General features: G+C 37.9%; 1 protein-coding gene across 3 annotated transcripts; it reads left to right on the top strand.

Moving 5' to 3' along the window:
- Window positions 1-22,816, top strand: LOC110445384. 3 transcript variants are annotated; one of them, XM_021489960.1, is made up of 7 exons: window positions 1-264; window positions 12,521-12,746; window positions 13,799-13,948; window positions 16,217-16,564; window positions 17,422-17,688; window positions 18,541-18,666; window positions 19,694-22,816. In XM_021489960.1, exons 1-7 carry the CDS (start codon window positions 226-228, stop codon window positions 19,873-19,875), a joined length of 1,338 nt encoding a protein of 445 aa, XP_021345635.1. In that variant the 5' UTR covers window positions 1-225; the 3' UTR covers window positions 19,876-22,816. The 3 variants fall into 3 exon arrangements, with proteins under 3 accessions (XP_021345635.1, XP_021345634.1, XP_021345637.1); XM_021489959.1 differs by lacking the exon at window positions 1-264 and adding an exon at window positions 272-523; XM_021489962.1 differs by lacking the exon at window positions 1-264 and adding an exon at window positions 6,968-7,041.
- The last annotated feature ends 644 nt before the right edge of the window (window positions 22,817-23,460 follow it).

Below are 23,460 nucleotides of genomic sequence, written 5' to 3'. Positions count from 1 at the left end.
CTACATGTCGACAAACAGAAGGCAACTCTTAACGTATACCACATGATTAAATGTACATAATCAAGAAACATTTAAGTAGAAGAGTTGAGGAAATTATGATTATGAGTCATCGATATGAAATCGGTCACGTGATATAACGATAAACGTAAGGGGTGTTTCCTTTTTGCAATGATGATTATAATGATACCTGGTCTAAAACACAACAGCTGTTAGCCCTGTCTCCAAATGGACCAGCAGTTTACAGAGACATCGTCGAATGTACGGGTAGGTATAGAATGCATGAATATGTGATGATTATCGTGTTGCTTGCTTCCACCTTGTTTGATGAGGCGTAACATTCCATGTACTAATCTATCAGTGGACAGTATGCTGATTATACTAAGTTATCTGATGAACTGTCCATCATGGTCACTTGTATACGATTAATAACACTGCGTACCAAATGAAGGATATTATGCAACAAACTCGTCTAAGAAGAAGCCACGACACATCCGGTTCCGGCGATGACTTTATTACTATGAAGGTACTGAGTTTCTGTTTATCCCTGACTCCAAATGATCATTTTATTGTCTGAACAATGTTGTAATTCATTCACCCATACTTATCAATAAGGTATAGCTGTCATATTTGAGGTCAACTGAGACAGGGGTTAATCATACCTATTTATCGCCATCCGTCTTCGTACGTTCTCGCCGTCAGTCACCGTCCGTTTATACCATATAGTTTTGAATCCACCCTAAAAATCATTAGGCCTGGGGTTAGGATGCTTGACCAGAAGGAAGCTGGGATATAGGGGCATGGGTTCGGGCTATTTAACTCTGGGTTCACTCATGGTGATATAGAGGTCAGGTTTTAAACACTTTTAAGGGGATTCCTCATATGTTCCAGTTGACGAAGGGTCATACTATGTCATCTTCAGGTAGGTGAGATGGTGTGCAATCACTGTTGAACAGGGGTAAAATATGTTGAGATATGTAAATGACTTTCAAGTTCTACAATGATAAGGTCAATATATATATAAGACCAAGATGGGATTGAGGCTAAACCCACTCATGCAAGACTCATGAAGACACATGGTCTTAACGTTTTACCTTTAAGTAGCTGGGATAAATTCAGTATTCCACCACAGGAGCCAATATCCTGATGTTCGTCTGGCTCACACCATCCTTCAAAATGTCACTTGTTTTTGTTTCCTGTTCTGTTTTATAAAACATGTACTTCGATGTATTGACAAACAAAATTTGAATAAAACAAAGTTTTAAACAAAATGTCCAAATCTGGTGTCAGGGCCAGAGGAAACTCGGGCTAAGGGGTCAAATACTGTGAAAGTGGAAGTTTTCGAGTGCGGAAATGCTTGCGTGTGCACTGGTTCTGACATCTGTTCGTTCTATAAAAACATTCGCATGTGGATATTTCGTGCGAATCTAAACAACGCGAGCTTTTCCACTTTTGTAGTATGTTAAAACATGTTAACTGCCTTTCAAATCTTAGATAGACTAATCACTAGATATTTAACTACACTACACCTGGGATGGAGGGTAATCAAAGACGTTAAATGATCAAGAAATACATTTAAAGTCGTATGGGTTCAGTATGTTAAAATATTTAAATGACATTTTCAGGCCTGTGCAGGTTTGGTGAAAAATGACCTGCTGTGTCCAACTCCATGTTATCTTAAACGGCAACTTGTATGGGCGTCCTGTAGAATCGAGTTGTTTCTGTATCTTCTTCAGGACACTGAAGAAAACAATTTGTCTCCTGCCCACATCGCACCCTTAGGTGTTTTCTCTCTTACTTATTCCTCCTTGTCTCTTAGGGCACCCGTCTTCACATCACATTTTGCGAGGACGTTATACAATATTCATCAACCCGACAGGTTGGGGATTGAAAAATATATATATATATAATGTTGCACACTAAATGCTTCATAAGAGGCGACAAATGAGGAACCCCTGCAGAATTGGAGATTTGCTTTCGTACCCTATGCTTGGGGACACAAAAGTGATCAAAGTAAATTGTTTCACCCATTGCACTATTTTGGATCTTTATATATATAACTCTACTTCCTCGCAACCTTTTTGTTTCCAAGCGCCTCGCTGAACAATAGCCCCGCAGGATCGGGGAACAGAAAAGAGCTGTTGTATCACATTACATTTCGTAGAGTACGACTAATTTGGAGCCCCTGCAGATTTGGGTTTTTACATCCTGCCTTTTGTTAAGGGGACACTGAAGATATCAGAATGGGTATGCTGCCCCCATTGCAACATTTGATCTTTAATTTTTCTCTTTACGTGACGCTTAGCGTTGATGGTAATCCCTGTGACTGATTTACGGTTGTCAGTATAATGTGACCGGAAGGGTATAGGCAGTGTGCCAAAATGAATGACACTCCATCATACAGCTGTTTCACCCTTCTATAACTCGTTTGTGATGCTAGTGGCCAAAATGTTGGTAATCCAAATAGTCTAAACGACTGTTAAACAGGACTCTGCTGTGAGCATTCGGCATTGTATTTCAGTGAGGTAGCACTCTTAATAACGGCATCAGATCTGCTCTATCGTAAGGAGGCAAACACATCAACATACCCTGCCTCTAGCGCCATGCATACTAGCACTCTCACATTACACACATGGAGACACGTCCTTATATGACCTTATCTGTTAATAAGACGTTAAACAAAATTAAACCAAACAAAATCTTACTTTGGCCTCAGTGTTGAACGTGGGGAAGAAAATGGTATCTGTCCCCTTGCCGAGATATATCAAAATCCTATAAAATGGTAGTTGTTATTGTCAAATGTTCAGCAGTTAGGGATATACCACAGCTGGTTAACCTATTGTCAGTATACTATGTGACCTAACCTCGGGACCTTCGACCTAGTATTTGAGAGAGTTAATTAGATTTGCGCTATCGCAAGGAGGCAAATAAACCAACATACCGTCTTCAGCACACATGGACGCAAACAATACACACATGAAGGCACGTCCTTAAATGACCTTTGCGATTTCGTATTTGAGTACATAACTCATAAGGTACATGGGTAATGGTGGTGTGTACATATCTGCCTTACTGAACAATAACTAGTATACATGCTTAACGGCCTATCAACACAAGAGAGGGTTTTAGGACCAATGAATGGTCGACAAAAAAGTCGATTAAAATCAAATGTAAATTAAGACTAACATCACACAAACGGAAAGGAAAAAGCGAGCGTCAACTTTAACATTGTAAGTAGATATGGTGACATATTTTTGGGAACAGACCAAAAACTTAAATTGTAAAAGAAAAAAAGAAAAATTGAAAAGTCATTTAAGACATGTAACATTATTATAACAAAAGTATCGCGTGTTGGCAGAAGGTAAACGCATTCTTATAACAGGTGTTTTACTGTAAATAGTTCTTGACAGGCTTTTGACTGAGGCTGGTCCTCACGATCTAACGTCCACGCAACAGCTAAGGAACTAAGACCTTGCATAGAGGGGCTTGAGTCTTGATTTCCGTGACAATGTACAGATATTTCAGTTCTCTCTCCGACACTCGCTTTCATAGAATTCGTGTTCAGTGAGTCCCTGTAGGTAGGGCGTACAAATTGTACCCGCTGCCCCTATTGCATGATCGTAAGAGGCGACTAAATTTGGGATCTTATCTTTTCTCTTCTTTGTTAACACCTTTCTTCTTCCTAATGTCTCCTTTGACAATGCCTCACTTTTGGCCTTTAGTTGAGCGTTCGCCCCTGTGAGGAAGGCTTTGGGTTCTGTCCCCTGGCCGAGGCATACCAGAGTCTGTAAAAATGGTAGTTTCTACTCCTGCTTAACGCTCAGCAATTTAGGAGTGGGCCGACTGGTTCGCCCGTTGTCAGTATAATGTGACAGGGTGGGGTGTCCTAATGGGTGTCTTCGGCAGTATATGTCAGTGAGGTAGCACTATAAAGTGGGCATCAGTTCCGCACTCTCACAAGGAGACAAACATGAACATATCACAGCCTCCCAAAACACACGCATACATTACACACATGCATCTTGCACACATAGGAGGCCGTCCTTAAATGACCATAGCTGTTGATAGGACGTTAACCAATACTAAACCAAACCAAACCAATCATGATCAATGCTGGTTATCAAATTATAGTGATTGTTTCGAGAACCAATTACAAGCGGTGCATACGGTGACCGAATCGAGTTTCATGCCATTGTGTCAGAGATTTTTATTTTGTTTTTGTGTTAAAGTCGAAACCGGTAACGTTTAATTCCTCGGGGTAGAACATTTTCTTTCAATATAACCGGTGTACATTGTAACCGATACGCGTTACATGATCCAGAAATATCCACGTAATGTAATGAAAACAATCTACGGAACAAATACATTGTACCGCAAGTAATGATTGTTAAAACTGTAACATTTTAAATACAAGTATCATCGTTACCTACAAACACGACAAATGTACAAAAAAAATGTCATTTCAACAACTTTGACCGCTGGACTGTTGAAAAATAGTCCATCACACAAGACTTCTGGTGTGAAGATTCTTCTTATTTACTGCCTTATTTGATTGAATAATCATGGACGATTCTATGTCAATATCAACATATACGATTTTTGTATTTAACAAATTGATTATAGGTGTGTCAATAACAGCATTGTAAATATGTGAAACATAGTTTTATTGTGATTCACGTAATATAGGTTTCTTTAAAATGTTCATCAATTAAGATTTTAAACTCCCCAATTGTTTGTGCATTGACAACATGTACAGGTAGATTGTTCCATACGTCTACTACGTGTTTTACTCATTTTCTACTTCTTTATTATTTATTGATGGGATTCATGGTATTTTTCCTCGTACAACAAACCAGCAGGTTTATATATGGGAAACAAATTAACTTTTGTATACTATTTTTAGAAAACTTTATATAGGGAATATTTCAGGGGAGTGGACTTGTGTACATGGTGTACCTTTCGGGTTCCTATACTACTGCCAACACCTGTAGCGTGTACTGAAGACTTTCCTCAGTATAACTGTAATAAATCATTTCTGAAAAGAAATCCTATAAAGTGAGATCAGTAAAGAGAAGTCACTCACATGTCATAATGAAACCAGGGGTGTTACTGCAAATAAGAAACAGTAAAGGAAAAGTATCTAGCGCTAGCTGGGGGACAGGAATCCGTAATAGAAATGTTATGAAAAATATTTTGAGATATTCCCCGACTTTGCTAGTCTCATTGTCCATTTCTGCGCTCAGTGCTAGAGCTCCTTCAAAATGAGAAATGTCAATAGGAAACTACTCGAGTGTGGCATAATAAGTAGCAACGTGTGGCTTAACAAACATCTGTAAACACTCGTGATATACCCTACCTAGCTATTCATTCGGACCACTGACCGTGACCAAGTTGGTTAGTTAAAAAATCACTTTATTATATACACAGACATGATTTCTATGATTATAACAGATATCTTCATGGAAATATCACTGAATGCATAAAGTTTCATGCAAAAATGTTATGTCAGTTAAATGGTATTTGCCTGATATAGCATACTCTAACAAAACATCAAGGTAGGCTGAGAAGTTACTTAAGAAATAAGGCTCAGTAAGTTTCTATTTTAAAGTTGAAATACAATTATTTATTTTATGTCACTGTGCAATATTCCATTCTTTAATACTGGCGACAAGAAATTGTCTAGAATAGAATGTTTTTGCACTTTGAAATAATTTTCACATGTATATCTTTTATTGCTACTGTGACCATCTTGCAAAAGATTTATATTGTTCAATAAATGTCCAGGAACAAGCTGACGATGACATTATATAACATACACAACCTTCTGAACTTGTAGTATTTGTCAATTGGCATCCAACTAAGTCGTTTAAACCTTTTACTAGAAGGAGTATCAAATGGCACATCTAATACTATTCTGACTGCTTGTTTCCGAGTCTTAAGTAACCTATCCGTTACATTTATGTTGCACTCCGACCATACTGTAATACAGTACAAAAGTATTGGAAAACACAGGAATAAAATAAAATAATGTACCTTCAGTAGGTAGATATGGGCTAATGCCCGGTAATAGCCATAACCTTTGTCTTATTCCAGCTATAGCTAGCTGCTGTAACATGAACTACCAGTTTCAATTCATCATCTATATAAATACCAAACAGTTTTGCACTGCATTCTTGTTCAAGTGGTTTGTTGCACATAAATAATTCAAGTCTTAAACAGTGTTTATTTTGCCTTTGTTTAGAGACAATGTTTATTTTGCCTTTGTTTAGAGACAATGTTTATTTTGCCTTTGTTTATAGACAATGTTTATTTTGCCTTTGTTTAGAGACAATGCACAATTCTTTTGTTTTCTTGACATTTACCATCGTCTTATTGTCACTGTACCACTAATTGCAATCTCTGATAATATCTACTTAAGTGACCAACAGCAGCTAAGGTAGAGTCATCTGCATACATATCAGTTTCTGATATAACATGTATTGGAAAGTCATTGCTAGAAAACTGAAACATAAGAGGACCGATAATGATATGGGCTATGACACTTTAAAGTCTTCATATTACTTTTAGCTATTGAGAGGACACAATTTAACTCCGAACAAAGAACAGTTTGAAGAGTTTACTACTGTGTGAAGAGCTTACTAACACATGATGGTAATGTTATTATTATACCAACCATTATAAGGCATCGCATCTTCGGATTTTGCTGTATTAGGCGAAATTAACGCAAACCGCAATAAGTTAAACGATTAAGCTACTGGCTGCATATCTGTGCATGAGTGGATGTAAACAACACTCTTAACACATTACTTCACAACACGGTGCAGACGACGTAACACAGCTAAATTTGAATGGGTTATCTAATTATAACCTACTTGACTATATATACTTCGTCTATAGAGATTTGCTTTTTGCTGTCTATTTTACTAACCTAAACTTGTCGTAACAACTTTTGACTGCTGTGCAGGGACAGGGGTGGGTTTGTGTGGCGGAAGTTGTCGCTGTTATTCAGACATGTGTTCGGGTACGCCATTGACAGCTGTGCATGTAAGAGTTCCTACTGCATGTGTTCATACGAGTATGGCACACACCCAGAATATGATCTTATGTTCTACTTCATTATATATGCTGAATAGAGAGTATACTCTGTAAATGTTGTTTAATGTTCCATGTATTAGCTGTAATTAAGTACATCTGATGTTCCCGGGTTTGTTTGTGGGTGTTGTTCGTATCCATTATTAGTATTCACCAAGAAGTCGTTACATTTCTTCTATTCCGTCTTTTCATATTGCAGAGTTATCTGCTTTTGTGAGCAGGTTTTGATTGTTACGTCATTAGTTTGTGTGAGAAAATTACGTCGTTTTGACGTTACACTCACAAACAAATGACGTAACAATCAATACCTGCTCAAAAGAGCAGATAACTCTGCAACACGAAAAGACGGAATATCACGTCCAACAAATACTGCCCATATCTGCCAAAGTTTTGTCGATTTCAAGTCGAATACATTTTTTGTTGACACTTACGTTTTCTCTTCATTAACACTATATTTTCATTTTATTTTTACAAAATAGATTTATTACATGTACATTAACCAAGGAAATAACATATATTGTTTTCTTGTGAGAAAGGCTGTTTGACCAAATTGGAAGACAACCGATATAGTGAATAAAGTGTCCCAGTTAAAAGTCATTATTTACAAAAGAACGTACCTGTATAAGAATTGATTTCCGAACACAATGATCCAATGTATGCATTGTCCGTCCTCTATGCCACACATATAACATACAGCCATACACGCGATTTTGGTTTGAACATTATCTATCATTATTATATATGTACACTACCATTCATAGTAGTATGTATTTAATAACTGCTGCTGGTACAGCCTCATTCACATTTTTGAGAATTCCAAACAGGCTCATGTCAGTGTTTATACAATGTAGTATGTGATGGGCTCATAACTTTTTCTCAAAATGAAAAAAGAAATATGGAAGTTGGTTGGTATACCCATGTCAAGAACAACGTCAATAATGACCTTTACAGAAATCAGTAGCCTGACCTACGTCCTTGACCTAGTGAGAACGTGCGTATGTTCATGTAATGTAGCATAGGTTGTTTCCATAACCCCGACAGGTAGAGACAGGTGTATTGTACGACCTGGCTGCCTGTACTCAAAGAACATCAACTCTCAGGTCACGGATGGGGTCATCCTACTCAATGTCTAAAAGGCTTCAGCTATTTTTCAATGTGATAAATGCATTTGTGCAAATCATAAAAAAGTCATATAATAGGTATATATCATATACATTCACGTCAACTGTCTGTCTGAAGTGTTCATACATTCTTATCTATGCCGCAAGGTTTTATTGGTAAAAAGTTTATAAAATCTTTAAAACATTTTTGTATATCGCTTTTGTCTCTCCTAATTTATTTTCTGAATTCGCACTTTGTTTTAACTAAATTATATATGTTATCCCTTTTCAGTGATAGTCACCACAACCCTGGTCCACTTTACGCCAACATCCAGCTAGACAATATTTCTATTTGTCTTACATGTATTTATATTTGTTCTCTAAGGAACAAAACTTGTATTCCTGATGCCGAGTTTTCTGAATACGATATTATGTACGTCTCTGAAACTCATCGTGATAATTCAATTCATGATGGTGATATATTTATTCTCTTAGAAGAGTGTCGGATGNTTGCAAGAAATGGAACAAAATCATCAGTCTTACCAAAACGTGCAAGACATCACCTGATCTATTCACACAAACTGTGGTGTCCCACCTCATCCCGCGTCTGCTCCATTCACCTTATTGGTAACGACTTAGATCCGTCTACAGAGGTTGTCCTTGATGGTAGAGGTTCCTTGGAATCTCAGTTACCATCAAAATCGTCCGAAATCATTAATGACCTCCTAGAGGTGTCGCACGTCCTTTCACAGAACCAGTCTGCGTTTACAATAAGCTTTTCTTCTCTTGATGACTCGGCATGCATGGCCTGGACAGGTTGGTCCAAAGATCAGTTCCTCGAAATCCACTCGCACTGTTCCCCATATCTTTCATCTGGTATATATACCAAGACTACACACGATGCTCTATTACTGTTCTGGGTAAAACTGAAAACCGACATTTCCTGGAGTCAGTGTTCTTCTCTTTTTGGAATTTCCAAGTCAAGTGTGTCCAAAACTTTCCACTCCATAGTACAGGCATTAGACACATCGATAGTCCCACAATTTCTAGGTCCGGATCACTTGACAAGAGAACAGTTGCTCGGGCACAATACTGTCTTTTCAGAAGCATTTTTTGGAGATAAAGCCACTGCCATATTAGATGGCACCTATATTTATATCCAGAAAAGCTCCGACCACAAGCTCCAGAGAATGTCCTACTGTGGCCAGAAGAAGAGAAACTATCTCAAATTCATGAGCATCGCCTTACCAGATGGCTACATTCTGGACACAGTAGGACCATTCACTGGCAGCGAAAATGATGCTACAATTACAAAAAAAGTCATGGACAAGCTAGTTACTTGGCTACAACCAGACGACAACGTTGTCGTTGACCGAGGTTTTAGAGATGTCCTACCAGTTCTCGAAGCCTCTGGCCTCAATGCTAGCATGCCGTCATACCTGAAACCCGGTCAAAGTCAACATTCTGACGTCCAAGCAAATCTTGACAGAACTATCACCAAATCGAGGTGGATTGTGGAATCCTATCATGGTCGTCTGAAACACTGGACGTTCTTCCGAACGCAATTGGTGTCTAACAGCTTTATCAATGTCATCGAGGCTTTGCTTCGAACCGTCACAGCCTGTCTGAATGGTATTAGAGGACCGATCTACCAGAGATCTCCAGAGAGAGATGCCAAAGATAGGCTAATGGCTGAACGTATGAAGGACCGTTTGACAACACCGAATGGTTTAGCTCAGAGAGTCAAGACAGATCCGGATCTATCTAGACGGGCAAGGTCCGAGTTTGTCAAGATGGATGCATCTTCCGTACTGTTTCCCCGTCTCGATCTTGATTACTTGAGAACCATTACGTGTGGAACGTATCAGATATCTCTGGCTCCTGGTTACATCGCCGAACATTTAAGTGATGACGGAGACTATGAGGTGTGGCTTTACCAGCACTCCCCAGACCTTCTCCGATGTCAAATACATTCTCGACACAAAAGCCAAACGAAATATAACGTTTGGATACGGTTCACCGTTTCACCCGATGTTGAGGCCCCAATAAAGGACTACTACTGCCAGTGCCCAGTTGGAGAGAGAACGATGGGAATGTGTGCGCACATCTCCAGTATCTTGTACTACCTTGGGTATTACAGGACGCTGGAAAACCCTCGACCATTACAACCACAGGTAAAGAAATTCCGACAAAACTTGAAATAGTTTTCCATGCGGCAACGGAGTGCATATGTCGAAAGTATGTTTGGGGCTCGATATGAAAGATCCCCGTTACCATGTGACTAACCAAACTTATAAATATAGGTATTATACAATCGCCCGTAGCTATGAACACTCCCGTAAATGCGAAAACCAACCAAAATCATAAGGAACACGTTTTGTTTGTTGTTCTGTCTATTTGTCAGCCAATGTCTTCAACCACGGGGACTTGTGAAGTAGCCATCTTGGATTTTTTTTATGAAAAAGTGTTTCTCTCACTTTTTTTCATATCTGTGTACATATTCTCAACATACCGAGCAAATACTCTCGTTTTTTTGTTAATTATCTAAAGAAAGTCGAAAATCGGCAATTCAACCATAGGCTAATTCAACCCAACATTTGAAAATGTTCCACCACTTACATTTTGATGATTTTTCCTCTCATCAATAGCATATTACGTACTGTTTAATAGGATAAAAATTGGTTTGCATCCAACGCCCATAAAAGGGTGTATTCTCTAAAAAACACAGTTTTTGTGTCTAAAATGTTATCATCGAAAATGGCATTTTTGAGATTGTTTCTTCCATAAAACAGCCAAATGGCGCGATGGAAACATGATTTTTTGTCACAATCATGCCATGAATGTATTCTTTACGGTGACCATCATTTGATTAGATTTTCATTAATATTTTACATAACATGCACATTTTATCAACACTTAGACAGCTTCTGAAAGGTACAACTTTGAGGAGCCATAAAAAACAAACCAAGTGACCTAAATCTTTATACTTTATAGATTTGTGACCACAACGGCATGGGCAATGCATCACCAACAGGAAATTTGAATCAGAGAAGGGGCCGTTTTGGAAACCGGCCCTTTCGTAAACATTCGGGTTTAGTTTGCCGTCTTTGTACATTCATGCGTGTTCTGAATGTATTGCTAGTTTGACCGTTGTAAAAATCACCATATTAAAAACAAATTATGTACAAAATTGTAAAATTGGGACTCCTACCCCCAACCCCTGGTGCTAGGGCGGGGCCCCGAAAGGCATTTTAACAAATATTTCAGAAATATTCTGCTCCAGACTCAGAGGTACTACAGTCCCTTCCACTGCATGGATGGAAAGATCATCAGGTATTTTATTGAAATTGTAAATTTCAGGACCCCCGAGCCATCCATTCTCCCTTGGGAAGGGGGTAAAGTTTATTATAGTTTAGATAGGGAATAACACTTTGGGTATATTTTGACTATTTTCTGTAGGAAATTATTCTTACTTGGTGAGAATCATCCTTGGAGGAAGATGTTTTTTTTAAATTGTAAAATTGGGGTCCTACCCCCAACCCTAGGGGCCAGGGCGGAGCCCCAAAGGGAAAATTAACCAATATTTCAAAAATCTTCTTCTCCAGACTCAGAGGTTCTACAGTCATTTTCTCTGCATGGATGGAAAGATCATCATGTGCCTTATTGAAATTATAAATTTCAGGACCCCCGAGTAAAGATTACTATAGTTTATATAGGGAAGTACGGCACCGATGTCACGATACGTACTTCATACATAGACACCCAGCAGTTGTGCACATGTGTATTGTTTTCCACCCTCTCATTTTTTAATGAAGTTGTTCTTTCTCAAACATTTTTAACAACTATTCGTACACTTCTTTGTGTATGCGGGGGTATTAATCAGCCATTCTGGCGACAGTTCTATTTCCTTTGGGCCTGATCTGTACTCTCTTTTCAAGGTGTGGAATTCTTTACTGACTTGTATTTTAATAACCTGTTTATTTAGCTGTGTTGTTATCGAGCTACCATCTATGTGACATGATTGGATGAAAACGTCTTCACCTTATCTTTGCTCCAGATATCAAACAAGTCTTTCAAACCCTTTAGCTTTTAGGTCAAGTAACAACGCGCCCTTTTCTTCGTTGTAGTATGAAGTCTTTAAGGCACAAACGAAAATCCCATAATCTGCAGGGGGCTACCACATTAGTTTCCTCTTACAACATACAGTTGGTAACAGTAGATTCTTTTCTTGGAGTATACATGCAGTATTATAATGTGTTACGGGGCTGAACAATTTATTTTTTATATACATAATTAAAGGCCAGACACTTATCTTCGTTTTTTTTTTATAGAAACACGATGAAGATGAAGAGGAAGATCAGACCGAAAGCGAAAGATCATCAAACTCTTGCTGTTGCTCGCACAAAGCGGTTGTGACGGTCCTGTTATGTACAGTTATCTTTAGCAGCTTCACATTGGTCAACCACTGGATCACCGACTTCAACTACGCAGCTGTATGGGGCGAGACCGGGAACCGTGAAGTTAAACGGGCATACAACGGCGTTAGCTCCCTCACAAGTAAATCATAACTTGGTCTATCTGTATAGTTAAGAACACTGCATTGTGCTTTGCGTGTTATTTGGTTGTACGTATGAAGATGTTTTCCATGACACTCTCCTACGCGATCAGGTCATTTCTTCCCTTTTATCATTTGAAAAGACGGACCGGTTTAACCATGTGTTGACTGTTCTGTATAAAACAAATCCGCATATGTTAAAGTATCACATTCCTGTTGTAATTATATATAAATATCAGTCATCCTTGCAGGTCAGGGATTGAGAAAAGACTTTATCACATAATCGGCCTGTTATCCAGTGAATTCGCCCGTGTAATATTTTTTACATATGTCACTAGTGTAATATACACTGGAGCGTTTTTCATTGGCTGTGCCAGTCAGAAATCGATTTTGACGTCATAATATGGACAATGACGTGACGTCATAAACTGTGAATGGCGCTACAAAATGGCTGTCCCTGTTTGATTAAGCCCTCTACATTTTTGGTTTAAACGCTGTCAAAATGTAAGTTTTCTGAGTTATGTGATAAAAAGTATCTTAAAATTGTTTTCATTTCATATGAGCTTTTATGAAACTCGTCTCGAAGTTTTATAAAATCGGATATGAAATGAAAACTCATTTAAGATCCTATATATATTTTACTGACCTCCTGTTTTCCTAATAACTTGTTATTTGTGACCTGGTAGAGCGTCATACTACCGTCTCCTGGTAATGACAGTTAGGTGCGATGGCTCTTTAAAGTGCCCAATGAAGCTCCATCATCCTTATGTGTCTGCCACTATTATGACAATATTCGTCGCCCTTATAATGTATTTTATTACGGTAACAGTAGGACTAACTTTTGTATTTTATAAATGTCATCAGTATAAATCAATATTTGAAATCCTGCTATAACTATAAACTATGTATATTACAACAATATGTGCAGCCCCCTGTCGCTGAAGGTTGTTAACCCTGCTATAACTGTTACCTACGTATTTCAGGAATATTTGTAGCTCTTCTGTCGCTGAAGGTTGGTTTACTTTGATATAGCTATAACCTGTGTTTATTTCAGCAATATTTGCAGCCCTCCTGTCGCTGAAGGTGGGTTACCGTGTGGTAGCAATCAGTGGGTGTTTAATGATGATGTCAAGTTTATTCGTGTCATCATGGCTTGACAAAGACACCATAGGGCTGATTGGGTTTCTCGTCGGCGGCATTGCAGGTTAGTACTTCCTAACATCAGAAGACATGTATGTAAAACTTCGTTGTTTCAAACAAAATTACACGAGACTTGTGAGATATACAGCGTCGTACCAAAACTATTCTCGGAAAATGAAGGACGTAATTCAAGAGTTATTGCACCTGTAAAGAGAAAACAAGTTCACAACTAACTTAATAAGCATGCAAAATTACCGTTAATAATAATTAAGTTGCCCTTTGTTCCTTATGTTGTGTATAGCTCGGAACAACTTATCAACGGCACGATTCTGTATTGTCCATTTAATTTTGTGCGAACATTTTTAAATGATACAGATGTCCGGAGACTGAGATGGCTACAGCATACCACAGATATTGTTAGTATGCTTCACGTGTTTGTGTGTTACGTATATCCACACCTGGTAATGAATCCCAAAACCATAACAGATACGTTTGTTATCGGAACGGCATACATACACTCCGGTCAATATGCTTGCCGAATCGATTGCCACACCATACACCCGGTTATACTGTTCGCTAACCACGTGAGATTCATCGCAGAAAAAAATTATGTCTTTTTACTATCCACTGTCCATTTTTTTTCTGTCGACAACATAGCAGACGTGGACTTCTTTCACGACCATGCGCAATACTTCTACAGCTTTTATGAAATACGCTTGACTTTGCGTTCACGAACGGGAATTTTCATCACTACGAAGGTTAAATTCTGTTGTCATATTTCGAAAAATCTGACTAAACGAAGTAGCCTTGCAACATCGCACACAGAGACTTTTTGAGATGCACTGAAACGTCCCAAATGGGAAGCGGTCCCACACTATCCCTGTCGTTAAAATCTGAATCACCGAGAGACAAGTAGATTCAGGAATTCCCAACAAACCGAGCTATCTCAATGATCTTGTGGCTACGATCAAACTTATCCCCTATAACAGTTCTTTCGATCTTCGACCCATCTTTGTTTACACTCGTAAAATCACATTGACAGCTACAGCAGACGACGGTTATGGCGTCAGGCTTTAAACATTATTAAGACTATTTCAGGGTGGTTTGAAAATCAGAATTACCTAGTCTACTAATGAACGATGTAAATTTACAAGGCGAGGCGTGTAAAGTTAGCGTCGTCCGCCATTTTCCGCGATCAGGACACGACACTGTATGTCATGATATATATATTCCGGATTAAGCCATCAGACGGGTCAGACCAACAAGTCTGTCTGTTGCTGACTTGTTGAAATAGCATTACCTACCTAGTGAAACCATTGATTGTAGAATGATTGCCTCTCGACTTTTGCGAAAAAACACCAAACAAAATGAGTGTGGCTTCTTCTAACGAAGTTTTGTTTAATTTGATGATGAAACTTTCAAGTTAAAACAGAGGTGATATGTACTGTTTGTTTTATTTCTTATATAGATTAACGAAATATGAAGACGGGTTTCTAGGATGAAACCACCGAAAAGAATGTGTAGGGAAAAAAGATGAGATCCAATCTGTTGCAATAGGGGGCAGGTCAATGTTTAGTTTCATTAATGTCCCCTAAACAGGAGAAGCCACCATTGTGTCGTCTATTACAATAGAACTTGGTAGGAACAGCAGTCTGATAAATCTTCCGAACCTGTAGGGGCAAAAATTGATCAAATTGTTCAAATTGTAAAAGGCACGGCAGTCCAGTGGTAGTACGCCGGGCTCGTGACCGATGGTTTGCGGATTCGAGTCACATCACGCGACTGTATTGTATCTTTGAGCTAAATACTTTACTCCGCTTGTTCCAGTCTACTCAGCTGTTAATGAGTACGTGGATGGGCAGTGGTAGAATTGTTGAATGCTACCTGTGAGCGCCAAAATGGCAGCACCGGCTGTATGCTCTCCAGGAAGTTGAGAAAATTATTGGCTGGTTGCAAAGGCCCTATAACCACGGAAAATAATTTGTGAACCGCTTTGAAAAGGTCTACGTACTAGGTTGTGATAAAGCAGTATACAAGAACCTAGAATAATAATTATTATTAAAGAAGGTTCAAACTGATAAACAGATATTATAACGCATGAGAAGATACTTATTTCAAAACGATCTTTTACATGTACGAAGGTAATTAAAAGACTGACTTTATTATATGCTGTATGCGTGAAGAGCAATTATTCAATTAGTCAACGACAGAAAAGAGGATTTCTGTCTGCATTTTTCTTAAGAGAAACGAAATAACATTGATTTGCTTTCCTCGTTGCAATTTTTCAATGATCAATTTGCGTCTCTCTCAGGAGCAATCTTTTTTGTTTCAGGAGTTGGAGCTTCATGTGTAAAGCTGGCAGCAGTAGTTCCTGTTCTTGAGAATATACAAAACTGCCGGTTTATTGCCGTTGCGATTGTCAACATTGGTGGCGCGGGTGCGTCTGTTGTTCACTATGGCATACTCGCATCCAGCTGGGTATCGGACGATGTTGATCTAAACTGGAAACACTTTTATCGATGGCAGCTCCTGGTTATGTCATTCGCTTTGCTGGCTTCTACCCGACTACAGCCTTCAAGTGAAAAGTGGATCAAGAATTATTTTTCTCCGTTTGATTGGAGTGTGCTTCGTGAAAAGTCCTTGTACATCATGATGGTCATTCTTTTGTGTGACCGATTTGGTAAGTACAAAGTAAAATAATTCATATAGCCTTTAATTTGAAAATTTGAAGCAAAATGTTGGAATAACGGTTTTTGTTAATCACCAGCAGAGTCACCGAATAAACGCTGAGGCAGGTGGTATCCTTAATAAGTACAATTGTGTAACAGAATCATGATAGATCGCATTATGTCTTTTGAAAAAAAGTGAAAAGGCAAGGCACGGTTTTCTTTGTTAACAAGCAATGTTATTGTTCATATTTGCAAGCAAACAATGTCATATACTTTGTCTGTCGACGCATCTACATTCAATTGCAGACTATGGTTTTGACTTTTGTTTTGACTATTGTTTCGACTATTGTTTCAAGATGAAAATTCTTTTGATGACGGCTATATATATTAAACCAATCTGAAAGCGAGTTTAATTCAGCGTGCTCAAAAAGATGGCAAAGCCTGACACAAAAAATACATCAGTATATATATAATCAGTTTCCTTGGAAACTTAGAAGTAATATGTTATGAATACCTACTACGGTCTTGATGTTAACGGTCTTTCCCCTTTTTGGCATTTTTTACTTTCATTTAAAATCAAGCAACTTTTATATTCAAAGAAAATGCTATCAGGAATTATCTATTGTTTAACACCAAATAACGTACAAATAATGATATTATGTATACGTGTACAATTTACAAGTATAAATTATCACATTGTACCACCTGCTCTGTTGTAATCCATAGTACGAATATTAACATTACGGGGGCGGATCCTAAAGATGCTGTTATTCCCTACTGAACTTCGTGTTTATGAATATTCTTTGTTATCTTTGTTTTTAGAATAGTAGTGGATGTAAATTAAGCATGAATTCGTGTTTTTATCCAGGTCACCTCATCTTATCAAATGTGATATTTACATTTTTCGACAAGAACGAGAATTTTGCCGCTCCTTACTTGGGTGGATTTTTCTACTATGGGGGTCAGATCTTCGGACCCATGTTCCTGTTTTGCTGTATAAAGAAGCAGATCGCCCCGACCCTACGTTTCATGGGGTCGATTGACCTTATCGCCGGGGTTTGGACTATAGCCGCAACATGGTCAACAAATCTTTTCCATATCTCCATGTACGCTGGCACTCTAGGTATCTCAAAAGGTAACGAATCTCATCTGGTGTTAAAATATATCTTAGACAATTGCGCCTGTATGCAGATTACTCTATATAACCCTACCTAGTTAAGAAGACATGCTATGAATTTCTTGGCGCAGATGGTGACGTCATAAATATAGCATTATATATTACTGGCCCTCCATTGAAGACAGCTAACATGTTCATTAGAGACATACACTAGATATACATTTTGGCGCTAAATGCTTATCATTTATAAAAACATTTTTTATTAGATTGACATAATCTTTACAATAACATTGAAAAGCTTTCAGTTGGCAGTCGTAATCAATATTTTAAATGCCAACTGAAAGCAGTTCTAACTTGAACATGTAAAATTCAACAATTAGCGCTAGTGCCCTTTATGGAATTTGTCACGTTGTGGTTTGCATTAGCAGTTCAATGGTTAAATATCCTACTTATCCATGCCACTGTCCTTTCCTGTCTTTGTCTTACTATTATACATGAATAATAATTAGAATGTACTATGTGTACCATTCATATGTAGATATAACGAGTTTTTGTCACTTTCCACTTCATAAACCGAATATTGGATTTTTATGCCTTATCTCTAACACTGATGTCTTGCCGTATAAATACATATAAGCTTATATATTTTGTTTATTTCAATACAATTATGAAACAACTTATTTTAACTTATATTAACCCGTTTACTGGGTACGTTATCGTCCAAGAATGTCTAATGTCTAGCATTGATATATTTTCCCCTGTAGGTTTTGCTTTTGAGACAAAGCCAAACCTTAAACAAACAAACATTCAGCCTGTATCATCTTTATACATTGTACCTAAGTAGTGTTTTTATAACCATTTGTTTTGAAGCGGCGTTCACTACACTTCTCCAAAATCTCATTCCGTCCGTGTTCGGAAAGAACAATGTTCGGATTGTTCAAGGCCTACTAGACTTTGGAGCTGGCGTTGGCATACTGCTGTCTTCTCCATGTCAAAGTAAGTGTGTATAAAGTGTAAATTTCCATAATGTACAAGTTAGTTATACTGCGATAAATATATCCGTTCGGTGCAAGTTTATAGTGTGAATATCTGGTGAAAAATCAGTTTACATACAATATAACATTACAGTGTCACGTATGTGTCCCAATCATCTTTGCACACGTCTGAGGTGTTCATGTTTTATTTCAACACATTTTGCTGGCAAAGATGGTAAGTTGTCAAAGAGATTGGACAAATGGCACAGCCTATGTCTTGGATGTTGCGCGGACGGTAAACTCCAAACAAACCACACCAATCATATCAACATTATCACCATCCACACAGTAAAGATATCCATCGTGAACCATACGGTATAAATAGTAATACTGTGTAAATTCAGTGTAAATATCCATGCACTTTTCCATGAACTGTAGTTATTTATTGATTTGATTTCCTCATATCAACGTTTTGGAGATATATATCCATTTTTACTATCCCTGTTCCTTACTCGTTTTCGGTGGTATCGTCTTAGGATCCAGTTTTCATGTGACCTCACCTTAGCTGTTGCGGGCACGTTAAATTGCAAACAAAACAGAAATCAATGCATTGTAATTATCCGTATACGGTAAATAGTTTTATCAATACGATGGTACAATGTAACAGAAGTGAATGTATTGAAACCAAATTAATCACGAATTCTCTATTTGGGAAAGTTTATATCTGGACACTTCTATACAAAAGCAAGCAGACAAAGTATTCATCCTGAAATTACCATATTCTCAATTTGATTTTGATCTCCATAAGTCACCTAGAGACCTACCCACAACTGTTGGCTAACCCGTTATCAGTATAATGTGACCATGTGGAATACTATGCTGGATGCCTTCTGTATTATATTTCAGTGAGGTAGCACTTACCGCCTCTAGCATACGTGCACGCATATACTACACACATTGAAGCACTTCTTTAAATTACCTTAGCTGTAAATAGGACGTTAAACATAATAACACCAAACAAACTTAATCCGCACTTAACTTTGTTATAGATGCGGTGGAGATGCATTACGACGAAGCTGACCGATACAAACCGGCGTTTTACCTAGCTGGTAGTTTCCTCGTTCTGGCGTCCGCCTTTGTGTTCATCTGTCTTCGTGTCGTCAAAGCTATGGACAGTAACGCGGACGTTGCTGAAAACAAATTCTCTGAAATCGCAATAATAGATGCATAACATTTTATTTTATGTTTAAACTATATCATATATACCATTGTACATGTTATGACGTCTATCAGATAATACCATTAATTAATATGCAATACATTTAGGAAATTTTTGTGTCGGGGAAAAATAGTATTTTATATCTCGAAAGCCCGTATGTTAACTTTATTAAACCTTTGCTGTTTCATAGTTAAAAATAGATCAAGTAAAGTAAATGAAGAAACAAAATTTAATAAAATCACACTCGTAAAACAGCTATAACCACAGTAAGAATGTCCAGAATCACAGCATCCTTGTAGGTCGGGGATTGAGAACAAAATATGTCTGCTCTTACCAATCGGATGTTCTAAGAGGCAGCGAATGTGGGTACTTCCTGCAAAATTTCGATCCTCTTCTTTGAAAGACAAAACGACCAAAATAAGTCTGCTAACCCAATTGCAACATTTGGGATAAGTTTAAGTTTTTCTTTACATCCTATTGACCTTTCTGTTTCATTGCGCCTAGCATGGCAACACCTCTACTTTGGCCGTCGTGTTTAACGTTCGCCCAAGTTTGGAATGTAATCTGTCCAAAGGCCAGGACATACCAAAGTCCTTAAAAACGTTAGTTGCTATACCTGCTGCTAAGTTTTTAGCAGCCAGGGTAACGACAACAACCGTGTATCCCATTGTTACTGTAATGTGGTCAGGTGGAAGAATTTGCTGGGCACATGTGGAATGGTAATTTTAGTGAGGTAGCATTCTTCGGTCGGCATTAGATCCAAACTATAACAACGAGCCGAATACACAAACATACCGCTTAAAGCACACATACATTACATACGTGGTTGTCCTTAATTGGCGTTAAATGTAGGATGTTAAAACTAACAAACCATTTCAAATGACTTAACTTGTAATATCAAAAATCTTAATTAACCAACCAAAGCATATGCCACTTTCTTTGCTATTCTCATTACACAACCATACCATTAGGGAGTACACTTTCTGTAACACATTTTCTTTGGAACAAAAAATCAATAGCATAGTTAAAATCTTAGTCGTCAACTGCAGAACCTTGGAATGCTTTTCATACTTCTTCTAGATCAAAACATACGAATACTATATAGACATCTGCAACAGTGTCTTAACAAACTTTAAACTTAGGCAAATAAAAAAAGACTTATTTTCTAAATCTAACCATTATGTATGCACTTTTGCCAAATCCAAATTAGCATTACATTGCGATCCCTTTGTAATTTTAGACGGAAATATTACTCCAATTTAGAGTATATAAAAGGTAAATACTCTCAAACACTGAATATTGTCAGTGTTATATCAGATTTAGGAGTAGACCGTTTTTTCCTGTTCCGTCTATATCGCTCACTTGTTAGATCTAGACTAGAATATGGTTCCTTTATATATTTGTTCAGCTCCAAAATCATATTTGCAGATGCCTTATCAAATTCACCACTATTCGTCTTATAAAAAATCTGTAATGTAATAATTGTGATTTTTTATACAGTTTCTGTGCTATTAATGTATGAGTATTTACGTTCATTTAATATGTACACAAAGATGCGATAGCATGTCTTACAACAAATTATTTGCCATTGATGTTTTTTGCAGTTTTTAAACATTTTTGCCTTTTGATTAAGATTGGTGTTTTTCTTCCCCCCGTTGTCAGTATACTGTGACTAGGCGAAATACTGTGCTGTGTGGCTTCGGTATGGTATTTTAGTCAGGTAGCACTATAAAGTCGGCATCAGATTCGCACTGTCGCAATAAGGCAAATACACCAACAAACCCTGCCTTCTTTTCCATCTTTTGGCATACGTGTTCGGAAACTCCTGTAAAACTCAGTTTTAGGAATACTTCTCCGATTCCATACACAAGCGTTTTCTAAGCTCGTCTCACTATGTCCTTTACACGCGCGTCTTTATACTGACAATTCTATGGCCGAGGAGAAAGTAGCAGCAGCGATATTTTCACCTGAAGCGATTGCAATAAAACTGTTGTAAAACAAAATGAAAAGAATAAAATCAAAAAAGCAGAAATCGTTTCTGACAAACTATTTTAACCGAACCTATAAAAAAACACCTTTTTACAGAACGTCATACTTATTATTCACACAGTATATATTTGACGTCACCTGATCCTGATTACAATATCAGGTCATGTTGGAATTAGTGTGAGTGATAGCAAATTTCATTAAAACGAATTTGTTTAATAAAAGGTCTTAAGAACTGAATAAGATACTATTAGGGCCCGTATTGGTGGTATGGCCGCCCATTACCAATCAGTCTATCGTCCCGGTGTCCGTTCGCCTGATAGTTTTAAAATTTCTGAAATTTTTCATGAAGATAACTCTTGGATCGTAGTTGTGCATGATCAATTTTCGAATCGATCGGATTCATATTGGCTACCAGGCGGCCATCTTGGATCTAGACATATCGCTCTTTTCATATGTAACACTAACACACAGGGGTCTTTTGAAATTTTGTATAAAGGTTTGCCTTTATGACATAATGAAGCAGAAACCGGAATCAAACAAGACGTCAACTTGCAAAATTGAAAGTCAATGGATCAAAGATCAACATTGCTTTTATTTTTAAACTGAAAATTTAACAAGGCAGTTTCCTTTTGATAGGCTGATTGCTCTCCACGTGATATCTTATGACTTCAGTTCCGGTTCGATGCTCGCGGAATTCTGCGCACAGTAGATTAGGCAATTCCATTCTCATGGGCTGATTACGTTCCAAGCTATATCTTTATGACAGAATGATCGTACTTTGATCAAACCTGCACGGGATACTGTACAGCGGTAAATTATCACTATATGCAACTGTCAGTGCGTGAAATGAATTTCCTCCTACGAGTTGACAACCTATTGTACGGAGACTGAACCCAGGGACCCAAACCTGGCAGTCATCCAATGTGTGTCACCTGCTGGGAAATAAAAACTTACGAAACTAAAACCACTTTTATAGCGCTTGTATATTTTGCCTTTAATTGTTGTTGATATGTGTATTTGTTTTGTTAATGGAACCCTTGACCAACTTAATCACTTAAAACCAATTAACCCTAACCATAACCCTAACCTTTTGAGTTTCTTGTTTGAAAAGTTAGGCCCAGAATGACACGTTTTTGTGTGGCGAGGACGTTAAGACAGATCACACAAACAACAAAAAGCCCGGGAAGTCATGTTTGATAATCAGACTTTTAAGGAATTCGTTCTATTGTATATGTATCTTCTGATGAAGTGCCATCCATGCATGATCTTGACATAGACATTACAGTGAAACATTGATGGATAACACATGACGAACTACCTAACTACCTTGTCCCGGATTCCATTATTCTGATGATATACTTGGTGGTCGGAGTACTTCGAAACTCCTCATTTACATACATACTGTCCGACTCCAGTCCAACCGGGAAGAACGTTTTTTCATACCTGTTTTGGCCGTCGTGTGTTTGAAATCAGGTGTCGTAGGCACGTCGTTAAGTTTCACTATAAACACGCTTCCGGTGAAGTACAGCAACGACAGAACGTGCAAAATCCTGCTTTTTCTCAATTCTATACTGCATTCATCATCAACAACATCGTTAATCCTATTAT

This window comes from Mizuhopecten yessoensis, unplaced genomic scaffold (genome assembly GCF_002113885.1).
Source record: "Mizuhopecten yessoensis strain PY_sf001 unplaced genomic scaffold, ASM211388v2 scaffold2255, whole genome shotgun sequence".
Taxonomy (NCBI): Eukaryota; Metazoa; Mollusca; class Bivalvia; order Pectinida; family Pectinidae; genus Mizuhopecten; species Mizuhopecten yessoensis.
The sequence above is the reverse complement of the archived record's forward strand: the minus strand, read 5'-3'. Positions and strand labels throughout refer to the sequence as shown.

Excerpts from the sequence above, each read along its gene's own strand:
- LOC110445384 (XM_021489959.1), top strand. The coding sequence starts at position 443 with ATGAAGGATATTATGCAACAAACTCGTCTAAGAAGAAGCCACGACACA. Across the intron at positions 12,747-13,798 it reads CGGCGTTAGCTCCCTCACAA|CAATATTTGCAGCCCTCCTG; the intron begins GTAAATCATAAC and ends TGTTTATTTCAG. Across the intron at positions 18,667-19,693 it reads GCTGTCTTCTCCATGTCAAA|ATGCGGTGGAGATGCATTAC; the intron begins GTAAGTGTGTAT and ends ACTTTGTTATAG.